The sequence below is a fragment of the Panthera uncia genome (assembly GCF_023721935.1).
Source record: "Panthera uncia isolate 11264 chromosome B2 unlocalized genomic scaffold, Puncia_PCG_1.0 HiC_scaffold_25, whole genome shotgun sequence".
In the NCBI taxonomy this organism is placed as follows: domain Eukaryota; kingdom Metazoa; phylum Chordata; class Mammalia; order Carnivora; family Felidae; genus Panthera; species Panthera uncia.
The window spans coordinates 4,924,371-4,942,486 of record NW_026057581.1 but is presented as its reverse complement, the minus strand read 5'-3'; the positions used below and the strand labels follow the sequence as shown (position 1 = coordinate 4,942,486).

The 18,116-nt window shown below is 46.4% G+C and overlaps 1 protein-coding gene across 1 annotated transcript in view; it reads right to left on the bottom strand.

Annotated features, from left to right (window-relative positions):
- The window catches only part of DCDC2 (doublecortin domain containing 2), a 162,860-nt gene that overhangs the window by 85,242 nt on the left and 59,502 nt on the right, over positions 1 to 18,116 (bottom strand). The window contains exon 8 of the mRNA XM_049654965.1: positions 12,569 to 12,731. Within this exon, the coding sequence (XP_049510922.1) occupies positions 12,569 to 12,731 (163 nt within the window). The remainder of the gene's footprint in view (positions 1 to 12,568; positions 12,732 to 18,116) is intronic.

Genomic DNA, 18,116 nt, shown 5'->3' with positions numbered 1-18,116 from the left:
ACCTGTCCATCTAAAGGTTACCAAGTACTGGACAAGTGAGATCTCTGGAACTCGGTTTTAGGTAGCAAAACTTACCAAATTGAAAGTGTGATAAATCCCCAGCATACTAGGTCAGAAAGCATCTGAAAAATTCTGAAGACTGTCTATCAGCAATGGTGCCCGTCGGTTCCTTTGTTTCTGTCCCACATGGTCACACTCCTTGTCTCCCAGAGCAGTGATAGCCCACAGCACTCACTCCAAAATTAGAGGGAATTATTGAGAACCTTGGTACCAGTGAGGGGTAAATGGTGGTTTTCTTCTTGTAATGAAGAAAATCAGCCATTGTCTCCTTTTGCTCCTAATACATTCTTGGGCTAGTCCGACATGGGAACTTTGAGCTGGATCTTTCTGGTAGTTTTACAGTCAGAGAGGAGTAGTCATTCATATTCAGATGGCAGCGTTTTCACCTCTTACGGAAAACAATTTCAGGATTCTCGACTCCCATCTCCTTCATATCCCTCATTAAGTACAGTTTGAATCAATTCTCTTGCTACTATTTTTTGGTGTTCATTTTTTGGTGTTCAAATACTGTGCATAATGACTCCATCTCTGTTTTCGATCTGAGACGGCAGTGCTTTGTCTCTTGTACCGGTGCTGTGCAAACAGGTTAAGGACACCGCACAGGGTACCTTGTAGGGAAGACACCGCACTGCTCTGCGTCGGGCTTTGCGCCTTCTGCTTGGTCTTAGCTTCATGTAAAATCTACACAGAAATCTCTCCAACACACTTAGGCTCTAGACAACCACAAAGTCTGATGAAGGCCGTTGCAATCACGGGAACAGCTCTAGACTGGAGGGCACAGGACCTTGGCTCACACGCTGTGACACCTTGGAACTAAATGTCATTCATTAAACGCCTTCTGGCTTGCTGCAGACTGTGGGATACTGAATCTCTCCATACTTCATCTGCAGGTCTGTCGAATGGAAATGAGGATTTCCGTCTGCAAACACCACCCAGCCCTGAGTGTTCGCTCCGTAAGACGAGCAAGCTAATTAGCGGTGCAAGCGCCATACAGGTGTCTGTTCCTTCCTGCTTCTTCCCACCCTCTTTCTGAATTTGCCAAGGTCTCCCCGTCTCTTCTAGGTCCTTGGGGTCCCCCAGAGAGGGACCTCTGCACGCGGAGTCTTTCCATTTCTCGCTGAACCATGCACACCTCCACCGGCTGCCAAACGGGTCCCTTTAATCTCAGCTCCTCGTGAGCGAATTCCCCAAAAGTTAATGACACAGCCATCTACCCAGGCCAGTATGCTCCGTGCCCCCTTGGGCCCCACTTAGACTCTCACCCCCTCCCAGGCGACCTCAGGTCACATTCATTCTGTCTCCTACATATTTCTCAAGACTGTCTCCTCTGTCCACCATCAGAGACCGTCAAGTGTGACATTTTCCTGCTCCCAGTCCACGGCAGGCCTTCTAGAAAATTCCCACACCTCCAGGAAATCCTCCTCTTGCCCTGCTTTCATCCTCTTGGCCCAACCCGGGAGTCTGCTGCACTTAGGTGAGAAAGTTCCAGGCCTTTCTACCTCAAGTTTCTGACTTTGCCTGAGCCCTTTCTCTGGCCACAGAAGCTCGTTCAGCCTGAGTGTGGACAGGTCAGAGCACCAGGGAGTCAGTCTTCCAAGGACCACCATCAACCAATGAAGGACAGGAATTAGCAGACAGACATCTCAGCGTCCTTACCCCTGCACTGACAATTCTGAGATGTGTCTCATACACTCTGTGGCAGGACTGAGCCCTAACTGCCCACAAAGGACCCTATTTAAGAGTGACACCCCCCCTTATAAGCTCTCCTCTCTTCTGCAAGACCTGCCCATGCTTTCTGTGAAAACCTCCCAAATGACCTACTTGCAGTCAAGTCCATTTCTTAGATTCTCACCTAGCAAGCAAGTTTTGGGGAAATCCAGATAAACAGGAATGAGAATGGCGTCAGATTTCCTAACAGCCACAGTGGAAGTAAAATGGCAGTGTAGAAATACCTTCAGAACTCTGAGTGAAAAGGATCTCCAACCAAGAATTCTACATCCGTCCAAATGAAAAATTAAATGTGAGAGTATAATGAAGACTTTCTCAGACACACTGAATGTAAAACTGTCCTATAGTAAGAAATACACTTTGGGGTGGAGGCGTCTGGGTGGCTCAGTCGGCTGAGCATCCGACTTCTGATTTCCACTCAGGTTACGATCCCAGGGATTGAGCCCCACATCAGGCTCCACCCTGAGCACAGAGCCTGCTTGGGATTCTCTCTCTCTCTCTCTCTCTCTCTCTTCTCCTCCTCCTCCTCCTCCTCCTCCTCCTCCTCTCCCCCCGCCCCCTTCCCCACTCATGTACGTGTGTATGCGTGTGTGCACTCTCTCTCAAATAAAATAAATGTCTAAAAAAATACACTTTGGCCTTGTTCGTGGTTCCTGGAACAGAGCTCCTAAAATGCTTGTTAATTTCCTAAGTGATAAAGAGGAATGTGACCACCTTTTAATATTTGGTCTTTTGTCCTCAAATAGCTCTTGTTCCTAAAACAGCTCCAGAGCCAAAGTGACAAAGTGTCTTGCTATTCATAACAAGCCCTTCCAACCACATCTGACTTTAAGCTACTCAGGTGACTTTCAGAAAGCTCTTGCGGGCAGGGGCCCCTTGCTGGGGAACCAACTGCGTGATTACAGGGCAGCGAACTTTCTGTCCCATCCCCTACTCCCACACCTCCAGGGAGGGCAGATGGGCTGGAGGTTGAGGTCATTGCTAATGGCGATGGCTGACACAATCATGCCTGAATAATAAAACCTCTATTTAAAACAACCCCGCACAAAGGGGTTTGGAGAGCTCCCAAATGGTGAACCACGGAGGTACCAGAAGGGCACAGAAGCCCCACACGCCCTCCCTCACACCTTGCCCTGTGCATCTCTTCTATCTGGCTGTTTCTGAGTCGTACCCTTTACAATAAACCAGTGAGCTGGTAGGTAAACCATTTTCCTGAGTTCCAAAGTCGGAAGAAGGGCTCTGTGGAATCCTGTAGCCAAGACGATGGCTCAAGTCTGTATAATCCAACGTCTCCCGAATTGATATTTGGGCTTGGAACTCCTACTACAAGAAGCGTCGGTTAGGAGCCCAGTTCATGGGCTCCTGAACTGTTCCATGGAACCCACTTTAGGAAGTGACAGTAACTTCCCTGGGTGAGAGCCCCTACCTTAAAGTCACCCAGAAGCTCCAGGCGATGAGAGGAGTCATGAAGCGGTGGGCTGCATCACCAAGGCTGCAGGAGCTGTCCTCGATGATCTGGGTGGAGGACGCCTGCTTCTCACCGCGACACAGGCACCCTCCATAAAATGCCTGCCCCTTTAGGACAGTACCCTTACCATTAAGCACAATAAAGCCTGGGATAAAGCCAGCTGCAATCAGTGCAAAGGTGACAGACGTGTGCTTTTAACTTGGGGGGGGGTACCTGCCAGCTTTGCTCCCCATGGAAAGTGGCTTTCGGTACAGCATTTTAAAAGGAAGGATGGGGCACCTGGGTAGCTCAGTCGATTAAGCGTCCAACTCTTGATTTCAGGTCGGGTCATGATCTCCCCGTTTGTGAGTTTGAGCCCCACAATGGGCTCCGTGCTGACAGTGCAGAGCCTGCTTGGGATTCTCTTTCTCCCTCGGCCTCTCCCGTTCCCACTCACTCTTTCTCAAAATAAATACATAAACTTAAAAAAGATAAAGTTTTTTAAAGGAGGACACCTTGCCCAATTTCACAGAAACAATTTGGTATCACCATCCAGCTGTATAAAATAAGACTAAATGAGGGGCACCTGGGTGGCTCAGTCGGTTGAGCGCCCAACTTCAGCTCAGGTCATGATCTCGCAGTTTGTTGGTTTGAGCCCCACGTCAGGCTCTGTGCTGACAGCTCAGAGCCTGGAGCCTGCTTCAGATTCTGGGTCTCCCTCCCCCTTTGCCCCTCCCCCACTCACACTCTCTCAAAAATAAACATTAAAAAAATTTTTTTTAAAAAACACTAAATGGATAGCTTTAAACCTACAGAGCTCAAAAGTACTTTGTAGGTATTTGCTGTTTATCCTTGTCCCCATGGTGATGGCATGCTACGTGGTGATTTGCAACACAGGCTATGTCTTGTTTCGAAAACCAGGAGGGTAACTGAAAGCATAAAAATAGAGTTCATATATAAAACAGGCCACATTGTACAAAGGAGTCCCAGTGTATTATGGGAGTGGAGAAAGGTACCTCCCCCGTCTTGTGGTACCAAGTAGTATTCAGCCACTGTTCCAGTCACCGTACTAAACACATTTATGCAAAAACGCTATCTTCTACGTGGACAAGATGGATACAGAGGCTTAATACCAAGACGGAAAAGCACATCAATGCATAGGACATAAACATATTCTGGCATTTACTAGTGGTAAGTGGAGCTTGGTCACTGAAAGGGAGAAGGGAATTGCTTCTACTCTGTCGAGAGCAATTTCCTGGTACAGGTATAATTATGGCTTCTGGAAGAAAATGTGCTAGTGCTGAGCAGTTAGCACAGAGGAGAGGGAAGGGAGGTGGCCTGCTGACTGGAAAATGTGTGGTACACAGTAAGCACTCAGTCAGTGTTTACTCAAGAAAGGAACTGCGGGGGCGCCTGGGTGGCGCAGTCGGTTGAGCGTCCGACTTCAGCCAGGTCACGATCTCGCGGTCCGTGAGTTCGAGCCCCGCGTCGGGCTCTGGGCTGATGGCTCGGAGCCTGGAGCCTGTTTCCGATTCTGTGTCTCCCTCTCTCTCTGCCCCTCCCCCGTTCATGCTCTGTCTCTCTCTGTCCCAAAAATAAAAAAAAAAAAAAAAAAAAAGAAAAAAAAAAAGAAAGGAACTGCGTATTCTTGGAAAGGGGGCGGGGCTCCTAAGGCAGGGTGTTCATGAAACCCGGTGAAGGAAACTCACATGCTAAGAAGGGCATGGGTTGCAAGAGTTTAAGTCCCAGAAACCAACTAAAAATTTAAGTAATAATAATAATAATAATATTTGGTCATCTGATACATAAACTAGAGGTCAGCTCCAAAGGGTTCCCAAACCCCGAAGAAGTAGGTCTGAACGCGGTGGGGAAAACCCACCATCACACCATGTTGCTAAAAATCTCGTTAATAATAACTCGCTCCTCCCACCCACAAAACAAAAAGGGCTCCAATCAGTCACTCCCATTTACAAAGGGGATGTGAAATACTGAGGAATGGAAGTGAAGAAAGGTGGGAATCCCTCACAATCTCTCAGGTAAGCTTCAAGGTCAACTGCCATCCACGCACACTCTCACCACCAAATGGAAGGGAGACCAGTCAGAGCCCCTCCGCACCGAAGCCCCCTCACTCTTCCCCCTAGACTCACGGGGCGTCATGGTCCCACACATAACCCCACAGGTACGCCCGCCTTTCAGCCAGCAGTGGGTCAGCGTGGCAATTTCCAGAAATCTCTGGGCATTGGTAAGACTCTTTGACTCTGGGCAAATGAGCTTCTCTTCTTCTTCTCCCATTTGTAAAACTAGGGACATGCCATTGATTTAATTTTGAGGATTTGTAGATGAAGCTTATAAAATATCAGGTTAAAATCTACTACTGAGATTTTCAGAAGCGTGGGTGTCAGAACTGGGCCATTAATCAGGGTTTGGAACATGTAGGCTTTGATTGCAATAGTTACCATGGATGTAGGCATAATGGACACACACACACACACAACTAATGCTAAGTGTTGCTCTGGGTGCTTGTCTGTGCCTCACAGGAGACTGGCGGCTGAGGAGTTGCTGACGCCCTCGAGGACCAGGCCCTTCCTGGTCTTGCTTCACTACACACTAGCAGAAGAAATGGGGAGCTGGGAAGAGCAGTGGCTGTTTCTTCTCCCCCCGCCTTCCCTGTCACCCCCAGCGATCAGCACAGACATTCCTGACAGGAGGCCTGCCCCCAGCCAAGCCCCAGTCTGGGCCCTACCACAGACTTTGTGATGAAACGCCCAGAAGGGGTAACCCAGTTTTAGCTTCTTCTGGAAAAGCAGGAGTCTCTTGTGTGCCAGAAGTTCACCATTGGTGCAGACCCACGTCTTCTCTACAGTACGCTACAGAAACGTTCACAGCTAACTCTGGAGGCAGCGGAATCAAGGAAATACTGTGAATCTGTTGGGGCCTCTGATGGGCCAAGAAGGAATGAGGCCCTGCTTACAATAAAGGGCGGCGTCTACGAGAAGGGAGGTTGGTGAGCCAAAGCCTGAAGCTGGGGGAAAAGTAAAGATGAGGCAATCCCAACATCCTCCTCTTCAAAGAGGATCAGATAATAAAAGCACCTAATCCCAGGCCTCAGTTTCCCCCCCCCAAACTTTGCATTCTTCCTCAGACCCACACCCAGTTAGCTGGATCCCTGCCCTCACCCTCTTTGGTGGACGCCAGAAATTTGACTGAGGGCAGTTCTCCATGCTTCGGCAGCAGGGTAACATGGGTCCCTGGCATTCTGAAACGGATCTCCTAGCTCGCCTTCCCACTAGACACGTTAGTGCACACGGCAGGGAACCTGCACGCACACAGGAGTCTGGAGCGAGAAATAAAGTGCATTATGGGTTATACACAACTTTGTGGAGTAAAATCTCCCAAAGGTTTGGAAACATCTATGTAACTCAAGAGCTTACAGACTCTTCCATCGTGAAAACAAAAAAGTAACTTCACACCCCATCCCTGGGCTACAAAAAAAAGAAAACGGTCCCCAAAAGAGGTTTCCTGCAGAGGCCTCAACCCTCCATGAGCTGTGAAAGAATGCTTCTCTCAGAGTGATTCTCCTTCCAGTGTATAAGGTGTGTAAGAAAGCAGGAAATTAAGGGGCGCCTGGGTGGCTCAGTCAGTTGAACGTCTGACTTTGGCTCAGGTCATGATCTTGTGGTTTGTGAGTTCAAACCCCACGATGGGCTCTGTGCTGACAGCTCAGAGCCTGGAACCTGCTTTGGATTCTGTGTCTCCCCCTCTCTCTCTGCCTCTCCCCTGCTCACATTCTCTCTCTCTCTCTCAAAAATAAACATTAAAAAGAAAGAAAGCAGGATATGAAAAGATTCTTTTTTAAAATGATTCTCCTCTCCAAGACAAAACATCTTACTGGTATTCAGCCAGCCTCGAATTTTCCAATCTCTCAGTACTAAGGTGAACAGCAAAATGTACATTCCCAAACTAGTTTTTATTAGTAGAATTTGGGGCCCAAAACAAGACTTCCAAGAAATTACCAAAATCCTCTCTGTGCTAGAATTCCGTCGGACAACAGGCCATCCCAACGAGGGTCACTGAGATGTGGAGAAGGCTTGCTTTACACATTTTTATCACAGGAGTGCTGGATGTAGTAAACTTTGACCCGGATCCCACAGTCCACACTGTCCTCGAGGTAAGTCATGGTCAGCGAGGGAATGAAAAGCCTGCGTTTCCCTGTCACAAGGGGAGTGGACAGAGCCAGACGCCAAGCAATCCTGAATCTTAGCGCAGCTTCTTAAACGTGACCGGCGCCCTGTTTCGCGAACTCACCCTGGCGCCTTCTCACGTGCGTTCTTCAAATACACGATCCCCCACAGAGGGTGAGGCTTGGGGGGGGCGCATTCGGAAACGTGCTTCCTGTCCCATCTCCAAAGCCCCCTGTGACGGGGAGCCACCACGCAAGTGCCAGAGCTGGTTCATCAGCTGGACCAAAGCTCAAGTTCCCATGCCCCGGGATCAGACCGTGAGGACGACGGACCGACCGCATGAACGCTTCGTGCTCCGGTCAACACAGCAAGCCGTGTGCAGGTTGTAGCTGTTAGAAAACTCAGGAGTGTGACCACTCGAGGGCAGTCAGCCAGCAAGGTCGTGACATTCACACATCTCCTCCCGGCCCCGCACCTGCTCCCTATCATGCATCAGGAGTCCACACAGCAAGTTCCTTAGGAATGATCACCGCACGATGCTGGGAATAAGCCAGGAGCTGCATCAAGGAAGATAGGGGGGAGAGGGGGGGAGGGGGAGGGGGAGGGAGAGAGGGAGAGAGAGAGAGAGAGAGAGAGAGAGAGAGAGAGAGAGTGTGTGTGTGTGTGTGTGTGTGTGAAACAAGTCTGGCTTTTGCTTACATTTTAAAATTCTGCTTTAAAAAAAGCGTTTATGATTGTCAATACCACATAAGCCACAGCAACACAGACCAGGCTATTTTCTCTGCAGCCTGTCCGAGATTTCTAAGGAGCCCTAAATTCACTATACTTCCTGTTCCAATGGTTCTAAAGACGGTATTTTTTCTCACACAGAAAGTATTTAAAATATCAATGAATATTATCAATCCCAAAATACTATTTCAAAACAATCATCATTACTACTTTGCTCATGGTGGAAAGTGTAGCTAGTTAACTGCCTCTAAAACGCATCTCAAGGCACTGCAAATCAAGTGGAAAGTGTAAGGAAATCACGCCGGCCAGTTAAGCTCGTATTTAAATGTGGCACTAAAAATGCATTTCACACCCAACTTCATCAATCACCAACCAATCTTAGTTTGCATCTTGGCTACCAAAAGAAAATGGGATTTGTTTCCCTGAAGAAATATGTCACAGCTCTGCTTGAATTATTAAGCTTTACTATTACGGAAAGAAACAGAGTCAGAAAGAAAAAAAAGAGAGAGAGAGAAAGAAAAGCAAAAGCAAAAGACCTAAAATTAGAGGCAGATTGCCATCTACAGACAGACATTAGCACTGCTCATTCATACAGCGTCAGAAACCCGAGTATCAGTAAATACCAACAGTAAAAGACAACACGTATGACTACAGTCTTAATCACAATGAAAATCAAGACAGCCTACCAAGCCTCTTTTTTGAAACTAACATGAGAATAGAATATAGGTGACCATCACCGGATCAAAAATTTGCACAATTTAACATATAACAGGAGAGGAACTAGACACTGATCCTCGCTCTAAAACATAACACTTTGAAAGAAAACTGAGTCAATTACTTAATTCCAAATTTAAAATACTGCTAAGTAGGGGGAAAAAAATGTTTCATCTCTAACATCAAACTCTCGCTTGCGTGTTTTACTCGGTATTTATATATACTACAGAAGGATCACCACAGTAAGTGTAGTTAACATCTGTCACCATACCCAGTTACAAAAAAAAAAAAAAAAACACTTTTTCTTGTAATGAGGACTTTTCATATCTACTCTCTCAGCAACTTTCAAATATGCAACATGGCATTAAATTCTTGCATTTTGCACTCATCTTGACTCACCACATACCTTCCCATACATTTTGCTTACCGTGCCTCTTGCTTTTACTTTTCTAAAGAGTAAGAGCCCCCTTGGGATAGGACTATCCAAAGGCTTGGTTCTAACTACTAGGATAAATGACATTAAAGCAAAAAGCCACTGCAATAAAAAATGAATATGAAAGTTGACTTAAGGAATCAAAAAAGAGAGAGAGATTGACTACTATAACCTGGAAAATTGTGATAGCCAAAGACATCTGGAGGGAGATCTGATAGGGGGAAATGGCTCAACTTTCAAAAGCATGGACTTGACACTAATATCCTTATGCTTGTCAAGGGATGATTTAATCTAGTGAACTGCACGAAATCTTTTTTTTTTTTTCATTTTCCCTGGAAAAAATTGTTTTGGGAAGCCAAGATTCATTTTCCAGGTTACATGTTCTTTCTATCAAGATGAAAAGACACAAAATGCTTCATCTCAATTCTTATATACGCTTATATGTACTGAAGAAACTTAAACGGATCACGTAAGTTTCTTACTGGGAAAAAAAATCCACTCCTCAAAACCGTCACTTGACAGACACTAGCCATCGTTCCATGGAACAATGAGATCCAGCGGTTAGAAACCTATGGCCCACACGTTATAACATGTCACTGGAACACACACACTTACCATGGGCAAGTGGGCAAGTGTTACCTAAAACACCAGCCAGGCTCTCCAAACACGGGAGAAGAACAACCATGGGTTTCTACCTTCTCTTGGCGCTTTAAAAAGAAACGACGCGCTTCAACGTTCAACGGGTTATTTTCATCCCCACGGCGATACGGCTGTTGCTGGAAACCACAAATTTCTACAAAAGCAAAAATCCTGATCATCTAACTTTTTAATAAAGGTCACTTTCCAGTGAAAGAGGGAACTGTTGACACAGACTTGTGATTCCAGGTCTCCCCACAGAAGAGAAACAAGGTAAAAGTTCCCTTTCTTAGAAACAACTACTAAATTGAAAGACTTTAAATGGATGTGCATCGGGTGGCTCAGTTGATTAAGCGTCTGACTTCGGCTCAGGTCATGATCTCGCAGTTTGTGGGTTCGAGTTCCGCATCAGGCTCTGTGCTGACAGCTCAGAGCCTGGAGCCTGCTTGGGATTCCGTCTCTCTCTCTCTCTCTCTCTCTCTCTCTCTCTCTGCCCCTCCCCTACTCGTGCTCTGTCTCTCGGTCTCAAAAATAAATAAACATTAAAAATATTTAAAATAACATAAAAATAGACGTATGTTAGAGGGAGGAACTGGAATTTTTCACAGGCTAAGAAGAGCCTCTGAGAAAATAAGCAAGTAACATTTTCCAAAAGCCTTTAGTAAAAAATATCTGTGAAAGTTTAAAAGAGGTCCTACTTCATCATGGGTTTCAAAGTATTACAGAGACTGATCTATGTTGGGATGTCCAACGTTCATTCACCAATATTTACTGTCTCCTATCAGATCTGTGCCTGGTGTTAGGAATAAAAACAAGACAACTGGTAGGAAGACACAGCACAGGGGGCTTCACCATCTAGTATAATGACTGACATAAAGCCTCTTATTTTTAATGCTCATGAACATGGAATGTCATGTTCTTGAAGGCTAGCTTTCTTTGTTTGGTGCCTGCCATCAAGCACACATTCACTAAACATTTGTTGACTACGTTTTACCTTGGCCTCCCCTGTTTCATAGCCACCAAAAGGGATTATACAAACTTAAAACAAAAGCAAACTTGAAAGCAAGACCCTTTTTTTTCTTTTTTTTTTTTTTAAGTAAGCATCACGCCCAGTGTGAAGCCCAATGTGGGACTTGAACTCACGACCCTGAGATCAAGACCTGAGCTGAGATCAAGAGGTCGATGCTTGGGGCATCTGGGTAGTTCATTCAGCTGGGTGTCTGACTTTGGCTTAGGTCGTGATCACATGGTGTGAGTTCAAACCCAGCATCAGGCTCCTCGCTGACAGCGTGCAGCCTACTTGGGATTCTCTCTCTCTCCTGCGCTCTCTGCCCCTCCCCCACCCTCAGAATAAATAAATAAACTTAAAAAAAAAACAGTCAGATGCTTCACTAAGTCACCCAGGTGCCCCTAACACAAAACCTTATCATGAACCCACATTTTGTAGATAGCTGATGGGGCCCCCAAAAGTTAAGTGACTTGGCCGAGGTCCATAGCAGAACTGTAAGTAACCAGAATCTAGGACTCCCCGTCCCCAGCTGGTCTTGTGTCACCGAAACCTTGAAGAGGTCAAGCTCCCTCGTCTCCTCTGTCACTGGCTCACTCAGGCAGCCCGTTTCTTTAGTCTCACGTGGCTTCCCGACAACTCTTCCACCACGGGGACCACATCATGTGGACCCCTACAAGTTCCCGTGTCCCCTCAGCTGTGGAGCGCACGTTAGCCGGAATTCTAATGTGACTCTGCGCGTCGACCTCAAAATAAGCTGAAGCTCCCAGGTGGAAGACAGAGCGCTGGCCAGGAACTCGAAACCACGGCCCATCCCTCATCTTCCTGGGTGCCCAGCCCGGCCCCTTGCGGGCATGTGAGTGGATCCCGGGGTGAGTGGGGAGCAGTGGCCCGGCCAGCCCTCCATGCCCGCAGGCTCACCCCGCTGACACTGTGCATGGGATGAGGCCAAAAAGAGCCCACCTTCCCAAAACCACCGTGAAAGTTCACAATCTGACTGCACAAATTTCGTACCGATGAAAATTTTTTTAGAATTATTTTTTAGAATTTTTTTAGAATTATTTTATTTTAGAATTATTTATTTTTATAGAATTTATTTTAGAATTATTTCTGTACTGCTAATGCAAGATACAGAACCAGTTTGGGTACATACTGTCTACTGGTAAAATTTTGTAGTATCCTCTTGGGTATCAGTAAAATTAGTAAAACATCTTTTCGGAGAAAGGAAGCTGTGACTGACAGTAACTCATGATCGATGTGGACGAGGGTTGTAGACACACGAGAGAGAGAGACCAATGTCAACAGTAGTTGGTCAAAACATCAATCAAGCCCTTTCAACAGAAGAAAAGGATGACAAAATTTACCTTTTTCTTTGATGTAAGACCACCACAAGAAATATTTTATCTCAGAACCCGTGTCCTTGTACACGACCTCTAACTATAAACAGAAACTTAGCAGGAAAAACAGAAGAATCTTGTACACAAAGATTCTTCCTTGGAAAACTCTCCCACGTGATGGTCAGGAGTATCTTCCGCGGGTCCAGAGAAACAGATCTATTCAAGAATCAAAATCGTATCATAGCCTTAAGAGGATAAACAATAAAAACAAGGTAATAGCAGGAAGGACAAACTTACCGCTGTCTGGAATTATCTGTGGTGAATTCTTTAACTTCACATTTTGTTTCCCTTTTTTGGGTTTTTCCAAATTCACTTCTTCTTTTTTCCCTTTCCTCTTCGGGGGCTGAGGGGATGTGTTGTCGCTGGATCCAACTGTTGACTTGGACTGACGATCATTTCCCTAAGTGGCAAAAGATTGGAGACCCTTACCATTGCCTAACGAAATCCCAAAGCAACTCCTAGTCCATAGGAGTCATTAACCAGCAGCAAACAGGGCAGGGGCAGGGGCGGGAGACGAATGGATTCTGCTGAGTCCCCGCTCTCCGTCTTAATATCCACGTTAAGTTCTCCAAGTGCCACAGGAAGGGTCTAACAGAGGCAGGAGAACAAAAATAATAGCTAAAAAGTGTTGAATACTTAACATGTACCAGACATTCCAGAAAATTATTTCAATCCTCACAACCCTGGGAGACAGGCGCCGTGTCGCCCCATTGCAAAGAGGAAGCAATGAGGTCATGGAGCCAGCAAGCCGCTGCCTTAACCATCCTCTCCCTCCTGTGACTTCTGGAAAAAGCAGCAGCTATCTGTTGGCTGAGGAATCGCGACAGCCTTCAGTTGGATTCACGGGTCTAGAGACACCTCCTCAACCAGCAGTCACCGTGAATGTGCAGGTGTCATCATCCAAGGACACACACACTATGCCTGTAAAAATCCTCAAATCCGTACTCCTCCGCCGGCGACTGCCACGCTCCCTGGAGATCACAAATCCAGAGCGACACAGACACAGCGACTTAAGACCTCACCTGGGCAAAGGCAGCCACCAACCGTCACACATTCGTTGGAGCCTCTGGAGATGAAGACTCTGCATCTGTAAAGCAGGCTCCTTATCACGAAGGTGAGGTTGAGTTTCGAGGGCTCCCGTCACTGGCCTAAGAACAGCTCCCGGGGCGGGGGCGGGGGGGCAGGGGCACATAACCCACCACAGGGGTGGCTACCACATGCACCCACCGAACAGCTGTGTTCGTACTCCGTCACTGCTTGGCCATGCCTACGGCAAAAAACTCCCTCCTACCAAGAGCACCTTGGTCCCTTCGGTGCTCGGGTGCTAAGCCCACCTGCGTGCAGAAAGCGTGAGGCTGCAGGTGGTAGAAAGAATGAAAGTTCCAGAGACCAAAGCACCTGGCTCAGAGCCACTGCTCTGCCACTAGCCACCGAGGGGACCCTGGGCTAACTAACTCCTGGCTTCTTTGATCCTGGTTCCTCAGCAGTTGCGTGGGGCCAACGTACCTGCCTTCAGGTCCATCACGAGAAGGAAATGGTAACACTTATAAAATAACTAGTACAGGGGCGCCTGGGTGGCTCAGTCGGTTAAGCATCCGACTTCGGCTCAGGTCACGATCTTGCGATCCGTGAGTTCGAGCCCCGCGTCGGGCTCTGTGCTGACCGCTCAGAGCCTGGAGCCTGTTTCAGATTCTGTGTCTCCCTCTCTCTCTGCCCCTCCCCTGTTCATGCTCTGTCTCTCTCTGTCTCAAAAATAAAATAAACGTTAAAAAAAAAATTAAAAAAAAAAAATAACTAGTACAGTGCCTGTCACGCAGTATTTACTCAGTGAGCATCAGAGTGCTTCTTCCAAGAGCAGAGTTAGTCTCTTTTTCTTAAAAATCGTATTGAACTCACACCATATTGGGTGAAATCTTTATGCAACATCTGTACCATGCTAGGATCTAAAAATAAATGTAGTAATATTAAATACACAAATCTGCCTAGAAACCTATTATAACTGCTCATTTTAAACATTTATATATTCAGCCATCCAGAAGCATTTAAATGGTTTTAGCCATCACCCAATTATGGGTAGAAATATTCACAGCCTTACAAATGAAGTTATTTATGCTACTTTGTCGTAGCCTACAAGAAAATGAATTATGCATAGATTTATTAACAGTATGAAAACTTGTCCAAATCTATAACACTCCTTTGCATAATTTAATTTCCTATTCCAGCCGCAATTTAAACATACGTTTCCATTTAATTATTGCATTAACAGCAACCACAGTTGTTGGTTTTTTTCTTTCCTTTTCTCCAATGATTCTTTCTCACAAGGCCATAGGCTGCCTGGCAGAAAGACAGACAGGTAACATGATTATAGTAGAGATTCCAAAACCATCAGCCAGGCCTCATATCCCCACCTATTTTCAATCGAGTCTATCCATCCCGAGATTTTAAAACTTTAAGAGCCTTAGATGAGTGAAGTAACCCTTCTAGCAAGCCTACTGGAATGTTCAGAGATGCTGTTGAACTTCCGAGGATTAAAACGAAGCTGAATGTAGAAGAACCTCTCTGAATCTTGGCAGGACGGCCTTTTACAGCTGTCTGGGAGAAGTCATTTTCACAAGGAAGAAACAGAAGCCCCATCCTGCAGTGCCTGAGATTCACACGATTTTAAAAACCAGCTCTCTTGTAAACTATACAGGAAGTTCTGATATACTACATTACTGATAAGGACACTCAAAAGGGCGATTTGGGAGCATCAAGAAAGGCTGGTGACTTCCAACAATATAAGGCACAGCTTTGGAAACCGACATCCACATATCCAATTATGGAAGCACCAGCTTGCATTCTCAGGGATCTTCCTTTCTTTTCTGAGACTTCCACACGTGACTTATAACATAGATACATAAATAGAGAGTTGTGGCTATTTGGGGGGGGGGCATAGGTAAGAGGGGAGTTTTGCTATCTTGTACAGAAAAAGCAGTATTGTTGAGTACTTTCTTACATTCTAAGTACCCACTTGACACAAATATGGTATTACTGTCACCATTTTACAGATAAAGGGGATTAACTCTCTCACGGTTACCCAGGTCTGGTTTTTCTACACGAAGCTGCCTGATGCCAAGGCACTACAAATATTTATAATATGGCATGATTCCCTGAAAAGACCACCTACAAGTGACAAATTGGGTCAACATGCCTGAGAATAAGGAGTCAAGAAGCAGCCTGATTTTACAGCATGTCCTATGCAAACACTGGACCCCGTGCGGTATCTCGACCACTGCCCTGCCTCTTGCCCCACACACATCAGTGTATCCGACAGGAAAAGCAATCTGTTGGCTCAAATAAACAAAAGAACTGAAAAGAACCCTTCCATCTCCCCTCACTCTACTGAAACTGGGATTTTTTTAAATAGTTCCCTCGGCTCTTTCCAATAAAGGCCACTCAACTCATGACCACAGGAAACACATTCCCAGTCCCCATGAACAGGTGCCAAAGGCACAGAGGCCATAAAACACCAAGTTTCGCGAGGGATCTGCCTCACACGACAGCCTCCGCCATGCGTGTCTTTCAGAGACGCACCCCAAAGGGAGACTTCTAAGCAGGAAAGTAGACCCAGAATCAGGCTGGCATTTCTCTCACTTGCGAATCTGGTGATGGCAAGTGTCCCCCCCTCCCCCCCAAAAAAAGCCCTTTTATCCATCCTGGACTCAGTCTCCCAAAAGGCAAAATAGAGCTTTGGAAACATCTGGACCTTATCTTGCTTCACAGTGACTTTGGGATACACGGATAATCGTATTGTTTGTTTTTTTTTTTTACCAGAACTTTACCAATTATAATATTGGAATCTGTAAACTACTCATCACAAGATGTAACAGCCACATGGTAATAAACAAGAACAACTTTTAGCCTCTGGTTTTAGTTTTCAAATCTCTGAGTTCGCACATCTGCCACTAGGGGGCACCCTGACACTACGCGGGGCGTCCCGGCTGCTACACCACAGCCTCCCATATGATGGGGTGTGTTTCCACTGTGAACAGAATTTAACACCATTCACGCATATCTTCCTTCTGTTTTCAAGGCTAGAACTGCACGCTAAAATTACTCTCCATTTGCTCGCGTCTGTGATTCTCCCAGCACCAGGCGTTCGTGTAAGGAATGGCTTTCCGGTCTCATCCTGCTCTGCACGGGGCATTCCTTAGGGGCTCTGGAAGGGCCTGCATGAGCCCAGAAGCCCTCACCACCCGCACTCCCTACCACAGGGTGGATGCGGCTGCGCTAGGCACTTACACACCAGCAGGGGCCCCCTGTGCAGACTCTGGTAGCTTTCCGCCCCGCTTTTATTTTTTTTTTACTAAACTCTATCAGGCCACCTCCCGCACTCCCCTTCCTTATGCAGTAGAGCAATTCCTAGAAAGCCTGGTGAGAAATGAATTCATAAAAACCCAGTTCTGCATCCCCTTTGATCCGTATCACGAATTTGAGGGTGCTTTTCCCGCTGACTCGGCAGTGATTCCCAAAGCCCTGAGCTGGGTCTCCCCTGGCCGCTTCTCTCCCACCCCCACTCAGTGCCAAGCGGCTAATGATCTTACAAACATGTACATTCTCCAGGGACCCAATTAATTAAAGGAAGGAGTAAATGAATCCTTCTGTTAAAAACTAAGTTTGTGACTTTGGAATTACTGACCAAAGACGGTCTCTCCATGCAGCTCACTGCCCGTCATTCACACACCTAGACAGGTTCAGTGAGCACCTGTTATGTGCCAGGCACGTTATGACTCTGCTCAAATACAACCCCCTAAACGAGGGCTGTCCTGACCACCCAGATGCTGCAACATCCTCTCACTTGCTCTTCCCATTCCTTGATGTATCTTTCCTCAAGCTTATCCCTTATCCTCAAGCTTAATACCAAATGCATTGTCTGTTTGTTTCTCTTTCTCCTCCTCTAGAACGTAAGTTCCACACACTTCGTGTTTTCTCTAGAATCTCTGCCTCCCTCTCTGCACAAGCACTAATACAATACCCAGGACATAACATGCACTCAAGAGATGCCTGTTGGATGAATGCATCATTCAGCGACAACAGCTACAATATACTCAAGGAAGAATGGTCACAGACATCCATGTCACCTGCAGCCACCTGACCAAGTCACCTGCATCACATGCCTGGGTCCAGCCACCCACTGCCTCTGTCCTTCCCCAATCCACTTCTCTGCAGACACCACATGCAGGGTGATTTCTCAAATAAGTAAGTCCAACATGGGGCATGTGGGTGGCTCAGTCCGTTAAGCATCTGACTCTTGATCTCGGCTCCCAGGTCACGATCTCACGGTTCGTGAGATCAAGTCCCACATCAAGCTCTGTACTGACAGGATTTGCATGATACACAAAAATGGGGTGAAGGGGAGGGGAGATACCTAAATGGTATCAGTGCCCAGCATTAGCTTATTTCACAAAATACCAATGGAAAAATTTTGCGTAGTTAAATCAGGGGGAAATGTTCAGACAGGGGGACATGTCAAATCCATTCTGATCACTGCCGGTCTTTCAATCGAAAGAGCAGAAAGAGAAGCCTCAGCCAGAAAAAGCCATCCCAGCAGCACTCCACCTGGGATGAGACTCATCACTGTGAGGAGGTACCACACGCTAAGAAGTTAGGACTAAATGCTGGTCACAGTTCCCCCAGGAGAGCAGTTTAATGGACATCTGCTGAATTAACAATAATTACTGTTAACAATAATAAACAATTATTTGTTAAATAACAAATAAGTGGATGAATGATGGATAGGGAAATA